Source organism: Abramis brama (assembly GCF_963993115.1).
Source record: "Abramis brama genome assembly, chromosome: 13".
NCBI lineage: Eukaryota > Metazoa > Chordata > Actinopteri > Cypriniformes > Leuciscidae > Abramis > Abramis brama.
This window is the reverse complement of record NC_139975.1, coordinates 31,005,004-31,027,128: the sequence shown is the minus strand read 5'-3', so window position 1 is coordinate 31,027,128 and position 22,125 is coordinate 31,005,004. Positions and strand designations below refer to the sequence as shown.

At 38.5% G+C, this 22,125-nt stretch overlaps 1 protein-coding gene across 1 annotated transcript; it reads left to right on the top strand.

Moving 5' to 3' along the window:
- The first annotated feature begins 625 nt into the window (after nt 1-625).
- Nucleotides 626-22,012, top strand: rlim (ring finger protein, LIM domain interacting). The gene is made up of 4 exons (XM_084133216.1): nt 626-764; nt 1,534-1,728; nt 18,204-18,308; nt 18,411-22,012. The coding sequence occupies exons 2-4, from the start codon at nt 1,560-1,562 to the stop codon at nt 20,549-20,551; spliced, it is 2,415 nt and encodes an 804-aa protein (XP_083989342.1). The 5' UTR covers nt 626-764; nt 1,534-1,559; the 3' UTR covers nt 20,552-22,012.
- Nucleotides 22,013-22,125: the final 113 nt, after the last annotated feature.

Genomic DNA, 22,125 nt, shown 5'->3' with positions numbered 1-22,125 from the left:
TAACTACTGACAACATTTCTTCCAAATTTCAAATAAAAATATTGTCATTTAGAGTATTTATTTGCAGAAAATGACAACGGGTCTTCATAACAAAAAAAAAAAAAAAAGATGCCGTGTTTTCAGACCTCTAATAATGCAAAGAAAACAAGTTTGTATACATTTTTAAACAAAACACATTTCTAATGTTTTAACTTAGTTAAAACTTCAGTAAGGCTAGAATCTGGCAGATATGTATTTGTGAAGGATGCATAACTCAAGTAGTTGTCAGTAGTTTGTAGAATAAAAAATAAAATAAAAATTACTCAAACAGATAGGCCTACATATAAATAATAATTCCAGAGAAACTGCTAATTTTGCAATGGTCTCTTAATTTCTTTCCAGAGCTGTATTTGATATTATCTCTGATACACTTTCACTACTAGCCTAAAAGAGAGTCGGATGGAGGTAAATAGGAGCCAAAATAAGAAATAAGCGACATGAGGTGATTGTACAGTGATTTATAGAGTTCTTCTTAGGCATGGCACAAACGCTACTTCCAACATCATGGTGTTGTTGACATAACGTGAGTTTCTATTTCAGCGTTAAATAAGGACTTTTAAGTTGTATTACGTTCTCGCACAATTCCGCACACCGGAAGTAGATTCATGCCGAAGAGACGCTTGAGAAAATGTACTCCTGAATAGCTGTCAAGAATAACACTTATAAACATCTACAAGGCAGATAAGGGAACTGTTACTAGATAAGGCTTCGACGAGTTCATTAAGGTATTCTTCTGTGTTTGTGCTTATTTCACCAGTCAGTTATTGTGGTCGTCGAAATGACGGAGAGCTCGCTGGCTGTTTTTATCTCATAGCCGTGCTAACATTAGCTTCGCTTTAGCTTAGCATGAACCAGAGAGCCGTTTCTCCATAGGCTTCGGGAGCTAGCTTGAGCCCAGCTTGAGCTCATGCTACAGCTAACATTAGCCTTCACCCGTTTCCCCAGTTCATGGTTGCGAGAGGTTTGTCGACAGACACACATTACGAAATATACAGTTGCTGTAATATTAGTGATATTAGTCCTAGCAGCACCTTAATGGACTCGCTTCCATTGGTAATGCAGTCATTGTGATAATTGTATGTACCATCGAGGACACACGTAAGTTAAAGGTTGTTTTCCTTGAGATTCCCGAGCTTTAGCCAGTTTAGCTCGCTGATGCCATTTTGTTTTCAGTCAGTTCTTTATATCTGAACTGAGACACTCGAGAGATCACAGCCTAACTCACAATAATACGTTTTTTTGGAAGATTATTCTAGTCACCGAGCACGGTCACGTTTTAACCATTTTATTAGCTACATGTAACGTGAAAAAGACACGCACAGTAACTGTGTGGCCATATGATGGTGATGCTATCATATAGTGAAGCCATGGCACTGGATGATTGCTATAATCATTTATTATGTAGTCACATACTTCTCATGTTGGGTTGAATTCAATGGTTGTTGGGTCAGTATGTGTGTGTGTGTGTTTTGACTGATTGCCACTGTGTTGTAGTTGGATCTGACATCTGGGTTGCAGTGATGGAGGGTCAGGATAATGCAGATCAGGGCAGCAGTGATCAGTCTGAAACACAACGCCGGAGACAGCGGGACCGTCTGGACAGGGAAGAGGCCTTCTACCAGTTTGTCAACAATCTCAGTGAGGAAGACTATAGGCTCATGAGAGACAACAATCTGCTTGGCACGCCTGGTAAATCATTTGGTTTTTTAAAATGTTTTTTTTACTGTGCAAAACAACAACTAATGCTCCGTCAGACATTTGGTCATGTGTAAGGGCAGGGTCATTCCTTGTCAGCTTAACCAGAGGTCCCTGGCTCAAACGTTTAATTTTGTTCATGTTTTTTTTTTTTTTTTGAAGACAGATATTAAATGCCATTGCTGAGTAATCCACCATTTTGTAGAGGGGGTCAAAATGGCTATTTCCACCTATAATTTAAAGCCAAATTACAGTGGGGAGATAATGACTTTAGAAAGATGACAGCATCATTTTTTTTTGTTATTACACACAGATGGGTAGGACTGTTAGTTAATTGTTGTCTTTAGCAATGTTGCATTAAATATCAATGGTGACAATTAATAAATGTGGAGATGCATGTTTTTTCCAAAGTCGGCATGCCTATAACTCAAAGTAATAGAAATATCAGTATGGTTTTAGATTCCCGCTCTTAAACTTTTCTTTTGTTGTCTTCATTTTTAAGGCTTTATATAATTCAATCCCAGAGATACTGGGATCTCAATATGGCTCCATGAGTAAACTGTTAAATTGTACACATTTTCAGTGGTCAAAAACCAAATGTGGGTGACTTTGTATAAAGCTGATTCTTTTTCCTTTGAAAGAGGAATGTCGGAAGAACAAATAATGTTGAAAAAAATAATAATAATATTGGTCGACCACAAATTTTGAGCACTGAAAATGTGTACAATTTAACAGTTTACTTGTGGAGCTACATTGGGATCCCATTATCTCTGGGATCAAACCACATAGAGCCTTAAAAATGAAGACACCAAAAGAAAAGTTCATTTAAAGGAGTCATAACCTAGTATTACCTTGGATACCCACGCTCTATTATAGTCCTTCAGGCCCTTCTAAAAAAGAAAAGTGGAAAAAAAATAAACACAGAGCTCCTCTGACCCTTATTTCTGAAGGCATTATTGTCTCGCGATATTTTGGCTGTCGTGGACGGTCATTTTAATAATGCAAATGAGGGGCGCGTTGATTGGTGGCAGGAAGGAGGGGGGTTGACACCGCAGGTAACGCTTCAGCATATCATTCCAAAATGACATCATGGCGCAAGTTGTGAACGTTTCTGCATCTTTCACGGTCGAGTGCGTACTTCGAATCGGAATTCAGTAATGGCGGCGCTCGACTGAATATGAGGGGGAGAGGGGGTCTGCGGTGTCCATATATGGTATATCCGCAGAAATTAACATCACGTATTTGAGTGCACGTGTGCGTGGGCTGGTTGACGAACCCGGGGTAAACAAACGCTTCACTTTTAAATATCGGCTTCCCGGCCAGTGTATAATCGTTAGGCAATCATAACATACATTTTTTCTCGTGGAAAAGTGAAAATTACAGGTCATGACTCCTTTAAAAGGGCTCATTTGCAACAACGGATAACCTCGTTTTTATTCAATTTCATGAATCATGTTTTTTATTGTAATTCCAAGTAATATCAACCAAACTGCAGTTGAGTTGTTTTGATTAAGTATTAATAACTATAAAAAAAAATACAGTTAACTTACAAAATGAAAGTTCATTGAAAGTTTTATATATATATATGCATATAGTCAACAGATTTAACTAATAGGTAAACAATAAAATAATTATACTGCCATTTCACCCCCTGTAATCTGGCTCCAAATCTCAGGTGAAAATTGTCATTTTGACCCCCTCTACAAAATAGTGGATTACTCAATAAATATATTTATCCATGGCATTTTGATATCTTGGCTTTCATCATTATTTATATGAACAAAATCAAACATTTCAGCCGGGCAGGTTTACTAAATTTGGTTGATTTAACATAGAATGTTTATTATTTATTTCAAAATTATTTATTTTGAATTTTAAATTGAATGGAATTTAAGCTTTCAATATTCTTGATGTGGTCTTAACACCTAAACCACATAAAGGGTCATATTAATTGAGTGCAGCAGGAATTGTAGGTCAGTGGCTTATAGGAGCAAATATAAGGTAAGCGGGCTTATTAGAGCAAATATACAGACTACATGAGATGTTAGAGTAGTTGCCACTGACCTTTATTGGTTCCTTTCCTCTCAATATTTAAGTGTTACTGAAGTATGAATTGCGTCCTCTTTGCCTTAGCCACGTATTTCATTTTACTGAGTAACGATGTGGTTTCCCTGCATCCAGTTTTATATTTATCTCTCTCGTGAGACTTGCAGAATTCAGTTGTAGTTAGTATACGGTAGAACTTCATAGATTAAATATAGAGGTCATTTACACTTCTTTTACTAACATTCAACATGGTCGGACAAAACAATTCATTCTCAAATCAAGGTTTGATCAATAAAAATTATAATTATTTCACTACTTTAATGTTTTTTTTTTTTTTTTTTTTGGTGTTGTGAAAGATCAAAGGAGACATTATTATACATAATTTCAGTGCTGGTCTTTACCCTGCTATATACGAGACTGGTGGTGACCCCTTCAAAATGACAAAAAAAGAAACAAAGTAGCCCATACTAGGGCTGGGTGATGCAGCTTTTATAATTTCTATCTATTTCATATTTGGTTGCACTTTATTTTACAGTACGTGTACAGTGTACTTACCTGAGAAAGGACTGGTAATAGAAGGTAATTACATGGGTTAAGGTTAGGTTCAGGGTTAGTACCTAGTAATTACCCAGTTACTGAAATTACTACAAGTACACAGTATACACTAGGGCTGCACGATTAATCGCAATTTACATGTAATCGCACTTAAATCGAGTTGGCTTATCGCAATTATGAAATTGCAAAGGCTGCGATTATTTTTTTTTATGCGCAGCTTGTCATTGATGTACGGCTCTGTAAACACTGCTCCGTCTTAAAGCACTGTGAGCTTGAGTCACTTATAACGTGCATTTGAAAAAGCAACACGCGTCAACCAGCTTTGAGAAGCATTTAATAACCTCCAACAAAAGACAACATTTAATAACATGCATAACTCACTTCATGATGACAGTTGAGCTCATCCTTCTGTGAGATCATGTGCTTCTTACACAGAATAAAGCAGTCGTGTGTTTACAAGTCATGTTTTATCAAAGCGTTTCAATCTTCTGTTTATTCAGCTCTAGCGATAGGGATTTACTGGAATGACGTAGTTCAGCCGTACTTCACCGACAAGCTGAGCATAAAATAATCAAGCCTTTGGCAAATCGCGTGTGGTTTCAGTGCGATTAATTGTGCAGCCCTAGTATGCACATGGGGAACACTGAACAGAAGTGTAAAATAAAGTGCTACCCAATATTTTCAAAATTTTTGAAGATGTAATTTGATGTGTACATGAATGTTTTTGCATTTGCTCTCGAAAAAAAAGAAATCTGAATAGAACAGCTGTTGTTACAAAGGACATACAAAATGTTTACTGCATAATCAGCACTATTTAAAAAAAATTAATAAAAAAGTTAGCAATAAGCGTAATCTTCCTACAAAAAGGTTTTTTTGACGAACAAAGAAACATTAAATAGAACAAGTGGCAGGTCTATTAATTTACACTCCAAGACTTAATGCACATGCATCTGTCCTGACATACGTTATCAGATTTTTTTTCCGTCCTATCGTTGCTATGGTTATCACTGTCAATTATTGCATTTTCAGATTCAATCTCTCATTTAAATATGGTTGTCAATCCAGAAACTTTGCAGTGTGTCGCTAGTAGCATAAGAATTAACTTTTTTTTAATTTACATTTTTAATTGGTTATTAACAAAAAGCGAGTTTTCCCTTTATAATCACTGAAGCCCTCAAACACTTTAGCAGCTCTGCACTCTTGAGTAAAAACCCTGTTATAATCAAAGAAGTTGTCTATACTGCACATTGAATCTCTTATTCACATTGTGTTTACACTTTGTTGGTTATAATGAAAGGATTTGTGAATGTGTAGAACAGTCAGTGAGGCGCGCTGAACGATCTCCAGCGTGTTGAGCGGCATCGAGTGTGTTTTGTCTAACTTAAACACCTCTGATTGACCATTTTGTGGTGCTTAACAGACATGTTTGTGATTGGCTATAATGCAAAACGCATTGTAAATATACACCTTTGATGCTCTTCACAAAACGCTTTACACAAATATGCAAGGGAGCGTCTCTAAGCAACAAGGGAAGTTAAATTGTCTTGCTGACTTTATAAGCAAATATACACGATATTCCATAATTTTATATCGTCAGCAAAAAAAAATTGATATTGTTGTATTCAACGAATTGCCCAGCCCTAGTCTGTACTGTGTGCTGTTAGAAGTCGATTGCTAGCTGAGGAACAGACCGAAGTATCTTATATTATAGTCATTATACACAGAAAATCTCCCATTACATTGTCACTCTCATCTTACTCACATGTAAACATATTCAAACCTGGTGTCTCAAAATGCATCACACCACGTTTGATGCCAGTGATGAGAACCAATGATATCTGACATGTGATTAATGACCATTTACATGAGATATTAGATATTCCAGTAAGTTGTGCTGTTTATTTAAGCATATCTGCAGATGTTTAATGTATATTTCTTGCTATACTGTAACTTAGGGCTGCATGATTCAGGAAAAAATCTTAATTGCGATTTATTTATTTATTTATTTATTCTGGTCAAGATTGCGATTTAAAATGCAATTTAAAAATAATGATAAAGAATATTGTTTGTTGTGCTTGTTTTTAGGGCTGCACAATTTACCCCAAAAGTTGTTTTTTTATGACTAATAATAATTATAATTATTATGATCATGATTATTATTTTAAAAATATTATGTAAAACTAAATAAGAAATATTACTATTGTAATAATTTCACTATATAATACTAAGAGTATTTAAAAATGAATATATTATTATTATTATCATTTAGATTTTACAAAAAAGCCTAAAATATTAAATTAGAAAGGTGTGCGTTTTATTAAAAAAAAAATTAATTGATAATTCAAATCTGACAATTGCTTAATTTGTTGCCTGAAAAATCTTATGCATCTAAAACAAAACAAATTCCTGTACATTTCTATACACTCTATGAAAACATGGAAAAACATACCTAAATTTCCTTGGAGAGAAGTATTATTTTTCCTATTTTTACCCCAAAATAGGTTGTTGGGCCCAGTTCTGCCCTTCCAACAATCCTAAATCAAATCCTTGAATATTTTAATGGTTCTACAGATTATTTTATCAGATTTTCCTGTAGTGTGATGTGTGTTAAAGGGATAGTTCACCCAAAAAGTTCACCCTCAAGTTGTTCTAAACCTGTACCTGTAAACCTGTATTTCTTTCTTCTGCCGAACACAAAAGAAGGTATTTTTAAGAATATGGGCAACCAAACAGTCGATGGGCCCTATTGACTTCCATAGTATGGAGAAAAAAAAGTGGAAGTTAATGGGGCCTGTCTGGGCAAGAAGAAATGGTGACTACCGACATTCTTCAAAATGTTCAGCAGAAGAAAAAACTAAAATATAGGTTTGGAACAACTTGAGGATGAGTAAATAATGACAGAATTTACTTTTTTGGGTGAACTATCCCTGTAGTCATTTCAAATGCTCGACTGATGTTTATAAAGTGAGTGGAGTAAAAGCGTGTCATTAAATGTTCTCTTTTGTTGGACAACAGGCTTGTAAATTCTCATTAGGGCTGTTCGATTCCGGATTTTTTTCAATTCCAAGAATCGATTCCTCACTGTTATTTTCGATTCTTTTCTTTTTTTTAATACCAACACCGTGTCTAACATTGTCACGTCTTACCGTGCCACACAGCGAGAAACTCTCTACACCGGGCGTGACAAAGCGACCGTTGCAAATCCATTTGTCCTTCCTATTAGACGTATTGCGAGTGCTGCTTGGTCATAAATAGAACGAGGCATTTACTTCGGGGATTTGTCACGTCGTGCTTCCTGCGTCAGGTGTAGACAGTAGACACAGTGTAAAGACTAGGAATATGTTCACCATATATATGCGGTAGATTCTATTTTACATACATACCTAACTACACACACACACACGTATACATACACTTATGAATGTGGATAGATCGATTTTTATTTATTTGTGGTACATATATTTCATCCAGTAACATAAAACTATAGCTAAAATTCCTGTTAAATTCTAAAAGCATTTTGTTCAGGAACAGACTCATGCACACTTTACACATACAAACTTTTTAGGCCTTTAGTTTACACATATAAACTTTTTTTTAGGGCCTTTACACATATTCACTATACAACATATTAGATGTAACACCAGAAACATCTCTCAAACATTGCATTTTAAAGCAGTCAACATGGGATATGCATTGCCATGATACACACACGCACAGAGACTTTGAACCTACCAGTACTTTGATTTAGAGCTTAGATCGGGCCCAAAAAATCAAGCCCGACCCTACCCGAGCACGTTGTGTCCGAGCCTGGCCCGGCCCGACACATTAGATGTGATTATGAGCCCGAGCCTGATTTAAACCCGACCATTTTTTAATACGTGGGCCGTTATAACCAGGGGCGGTGCCAGAGAATTTTTTAACGCAAGTGCTGAGGGGGTGCTAGATATATTATAGCCTATACTATTACAAATAGTATTAATATTCAATTATTTTAATTGTCACAATTAAAGTAGCCTATTAATTTTATTAAATTGACCAAGCAGAACATTCAGCATTCAATCAAATATTCTTAAAGATTTATTATTATTTGGCTAATGTTATTTCAACATAATATCTCGTTATTTCGACATAATATGTGTGCGTGCCACAAGCAAGATGTGCATTTTTAAATCCGGTGACGCGTGCATTGATTTTTATTAATAAACTAGTGTTTCCTGTCAGTGTAAACTGCAAAGATGAAGTTGACGATCGCCATCGTTTTCTACAAAACAAAACTTAATGAAGTGGTCAAAATCATGTCTGACCCACTCTGTCTCCCGATACATTGCGCATCAAATCTTACTCATGCTGTTCACTTTTCATAATCAACATGGAAAAAAATTACATTATAATATTTTAACAAATATGAAACTAAATACGCTTATTTAATGGCTACAACACGTAGGCTATTGTAGGCCTTACAGACTCTCTATTTGTACAAATTGCTGCACATTCATTTAATTCTGAATTTTGCACACATAAGTTGAAAGGCATTTGTTTGTGCATAGTAACATTTATCAACATTTATCAAGTTCACGGATAATTGTGCGTGCATTTATTAATTATTATCGTTTTTTCTGTTCCACTGCGTTTTTGCTTTGGAAGTTTTTTCTTTCTGTGTGAATTGGCACTAACTCCTGAGCGAGTCTCATAAGGTAAGATTGTAAGATGCAGATTTTTGTGCTGTTTTTCATGAGTTCTGAGCGTTCTCACATAACTCTGTCCTCATTCATTTGTATGTTCATCATCTTGTTTGGGCTGTTTAATATTAGGATTTTCTTTAAACCACTCTACGGCAGCACCGCCCCGCCATATTAAGCCCCGCCCCCAGCACCCCCCTGATAAAATATGTTCCCGCGGCTATGCATTTGAATGTTTTGAACTGAACTCAAGCTCCAGTAAATTTGAGAGCTACACTATATGGGCAAACGTGAGGCTTGCATGCTGCTGCTGCTGCTCAGTCATGGAAACCCATTCCATGAAGCTCCCGGCGCACAGTTTTTTTGCTGATATTAATGCCAGTAGAAGTCTGGAACTCTTCAGCTGTGGCATCAGCAGAGTGTTGGCGACCTATGAACTTTTACGAACCATGCTCCTCAGCAATTGGTGACCCCGCTCTGTGACTTTACGTGGTTGCTGCTGTTCCTAAACGCTTCCACTTTCCAATAGAGCCCGACCGATATGGATTTTTGGGCGCCGATGCCGATACCGATAAAAAAAAGCCAGATACCGATATATCGGCCGATATTATTTATGTGTATATTATAATACAGTAGCAATATTATTTATGTGTATTATAGTACAGTAAGTTTGGACACACTTTCCAATTGGTGTGTACAAACTTTTGATGGGTACTGTATATAGAATACACAGTATAAACAGAATAAATATATAAACGTTTTGCAATGATCACTCAAATGTGGTGATCAAACACTTGTGTGACAAAGATATGTAATGGAGGCGAGGTGAATGATAGAATGAGAATTTGAGCTGTAACCAAACTAGTTTGCATTGCATTTTATATTATATTATATTCTAAATACTGTTGCATAATCTTCACTAACGACTTTGTCTTTTAATTTAGTCAGGTTATTTAAAACATAACTTGTATCAATAAATATATCAAAAGTGTCACTGACAAAACCTTATCTTCTATTTTTAATCTTAATTTCTCTAATATCTACCAGTGGAGGAAGAACTCAGATCTTTTTAGTAAAGTAAAATTAATAATATCATAATGAAAATGTTTATAATTACATATGTACAGTAGTTTTATACTATTTTAAATAAGTAGTAAGCAAAATGTACTAAACGTGAAACTAGGCTATAGGGCTGGACCCATTCGTTCGGTGGGTTGGTATTCGATTTGAAAATTTGATATTCGTTTTTTTTTTCACATCTGGGATCCCCCGCGAAACGGTTCTCATTCGCGCTTGAATAAGGCCGGCGACACACTGACTGCGTGGCATGGCCGTTTTTATTTCGGCTCCCATGTTAACAGGTTGGAGTTTGCACACTGCCTGCGTGAGACGCGTCTCTCAGGCGGCTCGAGCCACGCGGAAAACGCATACATGCTAGAAATAGAACCGACGCGCAAGTGTTCCAGCAACTGGAGTGTTCTCTGGCTAGAGCGCAGAACAGCGGAGTTTGTATGGACGAAGTGCATGTCTGAGCTTGTGTTTTGGGTTAAGCTGTGTTGCTTTGACATTGTGGAAAATAGAATAATAGAAACAAAATGTATTAGCCTTTTTACCCGTTATTATCAATCTAAATTAATCTCGTTTTTTAATTTAACTTAATTTCGTTTTTCTTTATTTAAATTTCGTTTTTCTTTATTTAAATTTCGTTTTTTCTTTATTTAAATTTCGTTTTTCTTTATTTAAATTTCGTTTTCTTTATTTAAATTTCGTTTTTCTTTATTTAAATCTACCCTTTACTGTGTCAGTAATTTTGTTAGTCAGAAAAATATTAGACTACCTTAAAAGTATTGCTTAATTTAACAGACCTGTGTGTGTGCGTTTTATATCACTAATGCAGTGTCCATTCTCGGACGCGTTCTCTGCCTGTGAGGTGCGCCGCTTCACGCTCGCGCTGTTCTGTAGTTTACTAAAAGTGTATTAATTCTGAACGTGTTGCATCTCGCATGTCCATCCGGCTACTCTTAATGCAAAATGGCCCTATATAAAGTGTTATAATTACATAAATTATTGGAATATTGCTTGATGTTGTAACGTAGCAGAATGAGCTTTAACACTGTGTCTACACCAGACACGGCCGTTATTTTTTTGCCACTTTTGCCCGTTCTTTGTGACAGCTTTTAGGTGCTTTATTGGCAGCGCCATCCTTACATAAATCACTGCACGCTGCATTTTTTTAAATATTAATTTATCGGCCATTATAAATGCCAATACCGATAGTTAGGAAAATGCCTAATATCGGCCGATAATATCGGCCCGCCGATATATCGGTCGGGCTCTACTTTCCAATGATACCTCTTACAGTTGACCGTGGAGTATCAAGCCGGGATAGAATGTCACAAATAGACTTATTGCAAAGGAGGCATCCTTGACTTCACTGAGCTCCTCAGAACGAGACATTTTTTCACAAATGTTTGTAAATGCAGACTACATTTTGCAATGCGTCTGATTGAAACACCTGAATTCAGTAATTAAGAGATGTGTCCTAATACTTTTGTCCATATAGTGTACATCTATGCACTTTTTAAGTACCAGAACACACTCAGCTGTCTCGCTGTTTTGATCCTTAAAAATTGTTGATATAACAGGGTCTTTCACAGATCTTTCGATTCCCTTATAAGGTCTTTTGGTTAGGAGATTCCCGTTTAGCTTTGCATTTTACTTTAATGGTTTGCCTGTTGTTTATGTGCTCATAAACACGTAAACAAACTTATGAATCCACCCAATCCTTTTATGTCCCAGAACAGTTGAAAGGAATGTTATTTTGGAGCATCCTTTAGCCGTGCGCCCTGCCAGAAGATGACATTGAATGGACATTTCTTGTCCTGGTAAGTCTGGTGGTTTTCAGAGTCTTTCTGGACAGCTACTGCATAAAGACCAGATTCATTTAGTGTATAAACTCACGTTTGATGCAAAATTCTGCATATCCAACTTCCTTAGAAGACATTATACTATTGAAAAGTATCTTAGAGGTAGTGTATCACAAAAATACATGTACCATGCCATTTGAAACGATTTTCTTATAAACTGTTACGCATTTTCCTCCCTTTGCACCTGGCATTAATGTGCATTCTGTGATTGGATCACGATCACATCTTACTTGATCACATTAAATGCCAGGGGTAAATGCACCCAAAAGGCATCGTGAACGGATTGTGATTGGATCTCTGAAACCACATTTGGATGTGGCCTGGGTCTGACTGCATTTAAATAAAATGTAAATGCGATGTTTCCATTGTCCGGATTCAGTTATGAAAGTCATATGTAATGAGGTTACGCTGCATATAACCATTAATGTCACTAAGGGTTGGCGATATGACGGTATGATCTTATTTCACAATATGAGAATTTTTATCTCATAATAATGATATATATCACAAAATAGTTTTGTTATTTTATTTTTGTTATTAAAAAAGAACAAAGTAGGGGACTTCCGGTGGTAAGCCGAAGCATATGGCCGCATAATCCCGCACTCCTGTTCGGTCGGAGTTTATTCCCCAATTTGAATATAATTAAGATTTAATTTTTGAATAATGAATGATGGAAGGGGAAAAATACAGGAAAGGCAAGGGAAAGCAGTCTGGGAAAGCGGAGAAGAGTGAGAAAATAACGACTGAGGGCGTCATGGCCGATGAACAAGGAGAGAGTAATGGCGCGCATGGACAAAATGCTAAATTAACATCGTTGGATATGGAAGTTAACATCGCCGCCATCCGCACAGATATAAAGATGATGTCCACGGAGATGAAGACTGAACTGAGTAACTTTCGAGACAGAATCAGAGACTCCTTGAAAAAGGAACTAGCAGACATTCGAGAGGAAATTCACCAGAAGTTCAACGAGGTCGCAACCGATCTAAAAACTACTACTGACAGAGTGAGTGAGGCCGAGGCTCGGATAGCCGATGCTGAAGAGTGGTCCGTGGACTTTAGAGAGGCACTGAGCCAGTCACTACAAGTTCAGGAAAGTTTGCAGTTAAAGCTAACGGACTTGGAAGCATGCTCAAGGCGTAACAACGTTCGCATTTACGGGATCCCGGAGGGAACTGAGGGAAACAATATCTTCCAATTCATTGAGAACTTTATTAGAAAAGAGCTGGAACCCCTTGCTGATGTTCATCTTGGAATACAACGATGCCACGGAGCGCTCGGCCCCAAACCGCCCAGAGAGGAGCAAGCCAGCTCGGTGATTGTGTACTTCTAGCAGTTTAAAATTAAAGAGATGGTTCTGCATTCTGCATGGAAGAAAAAGGAGATCTACCACAGTGACACGAGGATCTACTTCGATCATGACTTTCCTACAGAAACGCTAGCAAAAAGGAAAGCGTAAACGCAGATCAGGAGGGTTCTCCAAGAAAAAGCAATACGGTTTCAAACACTGCCGCCAGCGAGTCTTTTTTGACAGTGGGCCGATTACTTATGGAAACGCAGCGGAAGAGGCAGAGGACCTGAAGTAGAGGAGATTCCCAATTGAGTGGGTAAAAACTGCTGAGGTTGCAGAAAAAGGCCGGAAGGCTGCCTGGCAGCGATCAACGAGCGCGAGCGTGACAAATCGTCAGATCCGCCAGGAATGGCTCAAGGAGAAGCTACGGAGTTTTCACCGGCCAAGATAGATCTAGAGGTAATGGAATCGGGAGACAACAGACCATTAAGTGACTTTGCATTATAAGAGTAAAAACTATCGAGCAAACGAAACAGTTGTCTGGTTATGGACATTAATGCTTTAATGACATTTGCACCCAGGGAACATGTTTAATGCCCTTAATGTGTGGCGAGTAAAGACTAGGTCAAGTTACCTGTGGTCTTTTAAGTTGATCTTAACATCCCCACAAGTCTGTTATTCATTATATTTTCCCTATTGAATGTATCTAATGCTGATTCTTCACTTCTGTTGGAGTTTAAATACCCATCTTAACTGAATAGAATCACCCTTAGCCTTTAATGAGAATATAGCTGACCGACAAGTACGGGTAATACATTTGTTTTTGACATTTCTAAGTGTATATACAGTACATCCTTGAGGGTACTATAGGTTGCACTGAAGGTGGGCTCTGGTGGTTAGCTGCTAGACTATTCCCTCAACATCACAAAGTGGTTATTACTTCATAATGGAGGTCTACCTGTGTTTTTTGATTTGTTGGTCTATTTTTTGTTGTTGTGATGTTCTGATTTTGTTCTGCAGTTCGAATACAGCTCTGGTTTGGTCACCAATATTGTGGTTTACAAACAGTGTCTTGCTGTGGTTTAAATGCAATGTCAGGAATATAGGGTGATTTCCCTTAACGTAAATGGTCTACACAATTCAATTAAGAGAAGCAAGGCTATTGCAAAGATGAAAAAGGAAAAGTTACATATATTTTGGCAGGAGACTCATTTCAACAGTGCAGAACACGAAAAATGTTTTAAAAAAAACCTAGGGTTTAAGAATGTATTTTACTCATCCTATTAGAAAGGAAAAAGAAGAGGGGTAGCAATTTTTAATTTCTAATAGTGTGAATTTTAAAGTGGTTTCTGAATTTACTGATAGAGAGGGCCGTTGTGTTTTAATTAAGGGATTTCTAGATCAGAAAGAAGTTACACTAGTTAACGTGTATATAGCCCCTGAACAGGACAATTCCTGTATTAGAGAAATTTTTCAGTTAATTTCTTCTGAAGCCTCTGGGGTTCTAATATGTGGAGGAGACTGGAACACCCAAATACAGCCTAAACTCGATTCCTCTAATGCACTAAAGAGGTTAAAGGAAAATGCCGACTTTTTGGGACTTTAGCTTATTCACCGTATCCCCCAGAGTTAGATAAGTCCATACTAGGGTTGGGCGGTATAACGGTAATATCGAAAAGAAAAGGGCTAGCCTATACCTTCTGATTATGTAATCCATGATTTGCATTTCTCTCTATATAGCCTATGCGCGTTCACTAAGAGATGGCGATCGTCAACTTAATCTTTGCAGCAGACGCTGACAGAAAAGTTGTATTAATAAAAATCAATGGACGCGTGTCACCGGATTTACAAATGCACTACTTGCTTGTTGCACGCACACATTTCAAAATAATGAGATATTAGGTTGAAAAAATTTATTTATAATAATAAATCCTTAATAATATTTGATTGAATGTTGTGCTTGTTTAATTTAATAAAATTAATACTTTAATTGTGATAATTAAGATAATTCAATATTATATATTAAGTGTCCCATTTTTGATCATTTATTAATAGTATTTATATTATCTAGCACCCCCTCAGCACCTGCGTTAAAAAATTATTTGGCACCGCCATATTATAACGGCCCACGTATTAAAAATAGTCAAGTCTAAATCGGGCTCGCACTCATAATTACATTTAATGCCGTCAGCCGAGCTCGGACACAACGTGCACAGGTTGGGCTTGGTTTTTTTTTTTTTTTTTTGCCCGATTTGGTATTCAGTTTCTGAACGGTGTAAGCACAAGCCAACAGTTTGGTGACGCTGTCTGAGCCTTATGTCATATTTTTTAATTAGTCACGATAATACCGTATACCCCGGTAAAATAGGGAGGAGGTTTGACGGTATCAAAATTTGGATACCGCCCAAGCCTAGTCCATACATACCCTTTTCATCTCCGTGCGTGCCGTAACTCTGTCTGACGCACCCACCGCTAGCCTAGCTTAGCACAAAGACTGGAGGTAAACGGCTCCAGCTAGCGTACTGCTCCCAATAAGTGACAAAATAACGCCAACATTTTCCTATTTACATGTTGTGATTTGTATAGTCACAGCGTGTACAAATAACAAGGTCACATGAGACACAGCCATCTTCTAACCGTATACATACTGGGAACTGTATTCTTAGAAGGCAAAGCATTGCTACTTGGGCGGAGTGACAAAAAGGAGTGTAGTGCATTTAGGCCAATTTCTGTATTAAATATGGATTATAAATTATATGCATCGATATTAGCTAAAAGACTGGAAGATATAATACCAAAATTAGTGGATTTAGACCAGACAGGATTTGTACGTGACAGACAGAGACAAGATAATATTAGGCGGGTGCTGCATGTAATTGATCATGTCACTAAAGAAAACATCAGAGCAGTAGTAATTAGCTTAGACGCCGAAAAGGCATTTGACTCGGTTCGCTGGGAGTACCTATATTTGGCATTGAGAAGATTTGGTTTTAAAGATGCATTTTAGATGCATTAAAACTTTGTATTCATCACCAAAGGCTAGAATAAGGATCAACGGGCATCTCACTCAGAGTATTAACCTGGAAAGAGGCTGCCGCCAAGGATGCCCTCTCAGCCCCGCCATTTTCGCTTTATTTATTGAGCCCATAGCACAGTCAGTTAGAGAAGAACAGGAGATAAAAAGAATTATGGTTCAAGGTTTCGAACAAAAGATTTGTCTGTAGGCAGATGATGAAAAATGGATTGTGTTTACGACTTCATGACATGTTTATTGACCAGTGTATCATCTGACATATACTTTCATCAGTGTGACCAAACGATTGTTCTGTCTTGTTTGGATGTGATTGTATGTTGTTGTTGCTGTTTTTTTTTGTTTTTTTCAAAAGGATAAAGAATAAAAATAAAGTTTAAAAAAAAGAACAAAGTAAATTACAAACAGTAGGACAAATGTAATTGATAAGACAAAAACATTTTAATAAACGTCTTCACTGTATGAATTAAACTGATTCTATATTAAATATATTGTCAAGAGCAGTGAGTGATTTTTCTTTTTGCCTTTTGCAGTTTAATAGCATTCACACAGCAGCAGGTTTATGAGGTTGCTGTCACTTTAAGACCAAATGCAGAGGTCTAATATACTGACACACATCTGGTGTTTACTGGTTTCATTTTGAGAATTGTGTGCAATTCTCAGAATTGTGAATTTGACCATTCAAGTGCAAAAAGCCACGAAGGAACACTGAATTCGGCATTGCATGCTGTCTGAGAGAGGCATCTCTTCAGGTGTGTCAGTCATCGCGAGCACCGACTCTTCTTATTAACATCATGCACGTCCCGCTCTTTATTTTTCAGTCATGAATATTTCTTTATCATTCTAAATTGTTAATAATCACGCTCAACAGATATGTCTGTGATTGGCTACGCAGCTCAATGATGCAAAAACATGTAAATAGAAACCTTTGATGCTTTTCACAGAGCGCTTACACAAACTCTCATGGAAGCGTTTTAAAACAGCCGGCTATCAGCGCAGCGGGTGCTGGTACTGCAGAATGTCAGGACAAAGATTAATTTTGGTGGTCACCAAAGTATTTTCAATGCAGGAAAACCCATTGATGGTTTAGCTGTATGGTATGTAATGTAATACTCCTTCCTCAGTACTTTTGCATTCTCTCCATTGATGATCTTTTCATGACTTTTTGATTTTGTTCAAGCTTAATTCTCAAACTTGAACTTGATATTTACATACTATAGTAAACATTTTATCATGTTGTTTTATTTATCGGTTATTTCCAACCTGGTTCATTGTGTGTTAACATAGACATTCATAGTCTTAACAACTAACAGCAACTAAGTTGGATATGCAGTGTTTTGCTACATTTCCTATATGTATAAGAATACTGTGTATTTTTAAGTGTATCCCAATTGTTTTGTGCAAGCCATGTATTTAATAATAAAATAATTTGAGTATTGTTGATTCTTAAAACATCCTGTTCATTCACATGTAACCCCATTAACCACCATTGGTGATGACCTTAGTACACTTTTCTATTTCCCATTGAAACAGAAGTTTGGTTGGGACTTTGTTATAGACTTCAAGTCACACCAGTGAACTGTGATTTGCAGCATGCTGTTGCTTGTCAGAGGCAGGTGGTGTTAGAGGGAGGAGATTTCTAGAGAGCCTTTTATTGAATGACCATTTGGAATTTCCTCTCAGTGCAAGAAGGGTTGTCAGTGATTTTAACCTTTTTCTCCAAAGAACAAGACTGTTTTAAATGTTCATAGCCTCTGAAAGTTGGTTGTCTTTAAGAGGTCTTAAACATTGAAAATTTGCATGTATGAAATTGTATGGAATGGACAACAGTAATCAATACATTTCATTGGTCTGATTGACTTTTCCTAGGTTACACATCCCTGCAAAATACCCACTTTTTCTCTGGTGTCATAATTCTAACTAATATGTTTCTTGGTTAGGTGAAATTACAGCAGATGAACTGTTGAGCCGCCTTCGGCAGGTCAAGGATGGCCCTGAGTCGCCCAGCAATGGCACCACTGAGGAAAGAAGGGAGGGGCCTGGTGGTAAGTCAACTAAATTGCCCTGTTAGTATATAAAATCCATATCCATCCAGGTGACTTTACTTGTGATTCTACCCTGTTTTAATAATTTCTTGTTATTCTCAGCAACAGAGGTGGAGGGCACTGAAGAAAACCCCAGCGGTGAGACCCTTCTTGACTGGCTCAACACAGTACGACAGACAGGGAATACAACAAGGAGCGGTTACCGGGGTAACCAGTCATGGCGGGCTGTGAGCCAAACCAATCCCAACAGTGGTGATTTCCGTTTCAGCTTGGAGATCAATGTCAACCGCAACATAGCTGAACAGCAAACGCAGACGGAAAGGCTGGAAGGGGGCCAGGAAAGAGCAGATGGCCCTGTGTCTGAGCCGGAGAGTCTTATGGAGACTGCAGAGGTGGTTGAGGAACCAGTGGTAGACGAGCTGGCTGTTATAGTAGAGCCAGAGCTGGCAGTTCCTAGTACCCTGTCTCTAAACGGGGAAGTTAATGCACCAGATCCACCAACCATAGCTCTCCCAACCATACCTCTCCCAACCATAGCTCTCCCAACCATAGTTCCCCCAACCATAGTTCCCCCAACCATAGTTCCTCCAACCATAGTTCCCCCGACCATAGTTCCCCCGACCATAGTTCCCCCGACCATAGTTCCCCCGACCATAGTTCCCCCGACCATAGTTCCCCCAACCATAGTTCCCCCTACCTTGGCTCCCCCAACCTTGCCTCCTCCAACCTTGGCTCCCCCAACCTTGGCTCCTCCAACCTTGGCTCCTCCAACTTTAGTTCCCCCAACCTTGGCTCCCCCAACCTTGGCTCCCCCAACTTTAGCTCCCCCAGCCTTAGCTCCTCCAACCTTGGCTCCTCCAACTTTAGCTCCCCCAGCCTTAGCTCCTCCAACCTTGGCTCCTCCAACTTTAGCTCCCCCAACCTTGGCTCCTCCAACCTTGGCTCCTCCAACTTTGGCTCCTCCAACCTTGGCTCCTCCAACCTTGGCTCCTCCAACCTTGGCTCCCCCAACCTTGGCTCCCCCAACCTTGCCTACAGTGGAACAACCACGTAGGGGTCAAATAAGGGCTCGCAGTAGAAGCCCAGAGCAGCGACGGACAAGGGCTCGTACTGCAAGAGGACGTTCACCGCTCAACCTTGAAAGATTGGATGGGCTTCCGCCTACTCAGCATGGCATACCTTCTCGCCATCCTGAGATCCTGCCTGAGCCCCAGGTAGAGGGAAGCTCAAGGACTCGGCAATTGTTTTTGTCTAGGCAGAGCACCGTGGATATGGAAACTCAAGAATTGGGAGCAGCACCCGAGTTACCTGGAACACCACAGGAAAGAGAGACAAATGCTGGGGAAGCAGGAGCCTCAGGTCGTCGTCCTCCAACCATAATGCTGGATTTGCAGGTACGTAGGGTGCGTCCCGGAGAGTACCGCCAGAGAGACAGCATTGCTAACCGTACAAGGTCTCGTTCTCAGACCTCCAATAACACTTTATTATATGAGACTGAGCGCGGGGGTTTCCGTCGGACTTTCTCCCGTTCTGAGCGGGCTGGAGTGAGAACATACGTCAGCACTATCCGCATTCCCATTCGGAGGATCTCAGATGCTGGACTTGGTGAAGCCACTTCTTTGGCTCTGCAGTCTATGATTCGTCAAATCATGACTGGCTTCGGTGAACTTAGCTACTTTATGGACTCGGACTATCCAGACTCGAACCGTGAAGACAGCCCACCAGCAGACCTTACTGATGCACTGGGTAACCCTGATGCTTCTACTGAAACTGCTGCAAGTGAAGCAGACTCCCATCTTCCTGGGCATGGAGTCTCGAACCAGGGTGGTTTAGAGGCACGGACAGAGGAAAGGGAAGTGGAAGGTGGACTTCCCGGTGCTGCTGGTCCTCGGGAGAACCGAGGCAGACAACGGGCTCCCATCAGCCTGGATGAAACTGGATCTCTGCCCTTTCTGCGACTTGCGCACTTCTTCTTGCTCAATGAGGAAGATGATGACCAACCCAGAGGTCTCACCAAAGAGCAGATTGACAACCTATCAATGCGAAACTTTGGTGAAAGCGATGCACTCAAAACCTGCAGTGTCTGCATTACAGAGTATGCCGAAGGCAACAAATTGCGAAAGCTGCCCTGCTCTCACGAGTACCATGTGCACTGTATCGACCGCTGGCTTTCAGAGAACTCAACCTGCCCTATTTGCCGTAGAGCGGTTCTTGTTTCCACCAACCGCGAGAGTGTTGTCTAGCCAGAACTGGTTTTGTGGCACTCTCGACAGGTTTCATGTCTCTTTTTCTCTCTTCCTTTTACATTTATTACTTAGTCATATGAGGACTCTTACTGAGATTTTTCCATACATCCTATATGAAGTCATTAAGTTTTATCAGATTTGCTGGTGCCAAGATCTTCCCCCACACACTGTACGTCAGTGTATTTTGACCCATCTTACAATAAATATTGGTGCAAGACACAACCGATCAAGACCATGCTGCAATCCCTTATCTTTTACATAAATCGAAGAGCAACATTTGACAAAATCATAGGATGAGGGGCAATGTAGAAATACCTTTGAGTGGTACATATACTTTTGTACTAAAAAGAGAGATTTGAGTTGTATTTTAAGCAAGTATTATCAGATCATTACAAAGATTGTGTTTTAATGAAAGTGAATGATTTGATAATATTGTAGAGCATGGGGAATTGCATTAAGGATCAGAATGGTGCATTCTGCTCATCATCCTCGAATACATTTCAATTGAAAAAATACATTGAACTGTCACACTGTGCTGCATCTGAACTTATTTTGGTTTCATACAGAGTTGGTTGCGTGTTGGTATGAAAGCATAGTATGTGTTGTACCAATTGCACCATTATCATAAATGATTAAATGCAGATAAATAGTAGGAAATTCATGGAGTAGTTCTTAATGAATTTGTCATCCTGTATAGAACAGATTTTGATTTGGCATTTGAAAGTGTTCTGCAATACTGGTTTTGAAAACTATATGCTCAGACACTTTTCTTTTTTTTTTTAAACAAACAAAAAAGGCTGTAAATAGGCTATGTTGTTTCAGGTTGTATTTCCGCCTGTCTTCCCAAATGACAATAATGCATCAGTTAGCTGACTCAAACATGTTTCATATATCTTAAGAAATAAACTTGGCTGCATATAGGCAATGTTGTGCAATGCTAATAAGGAAAATGTAAAGGAAGTTTTGACAAATTGACTTGTATGTTGTAGTCTGTAAATATTAACATTTAAAATGAAGACTTAAATGGAAGTTTTTCTAACAGTTCTGTACATTGAGAATAGCACCATTTATCTTACTCTGAGGAGGAAATTATTTTTCTCATTATGTAATGGTTGGTTCATATGGGAGCTAAGGTTCTTTATTCCCATACGAGTAAAAAATGCAGTGTTATTTAGAAACAATAGATGAAATCTGTTTCCTTTGTTTCTGTTTTGACTTGGAAGAACAACCTCAAGCAAAATGTTCTCAACCATGAGTTACATCAACATTTCATGTATTGTAAGCAAGCCAACCATTGTTAAAATGCATTCAGTTCCGAGGTCATGTATTATAAGAGCGAGTTACTCAATAGAATTTCTTAATTTTGTCAGCATATTTATAGGTTATATTTTGAGTCAATATTTTGACTAGCTTCCAGTTTGCTGTGTTTGAAATGAATAAAATGATTTCCTCACCTGACCATTTCTCTGTGGCCTCACCAGTGTCCCATCATGTTAAGTGCTGCTGTGGAATAAAGAAACGTAAAGTGAATCGGTAACACTTTACAATAAGGTTCATTAGTTAACTACATT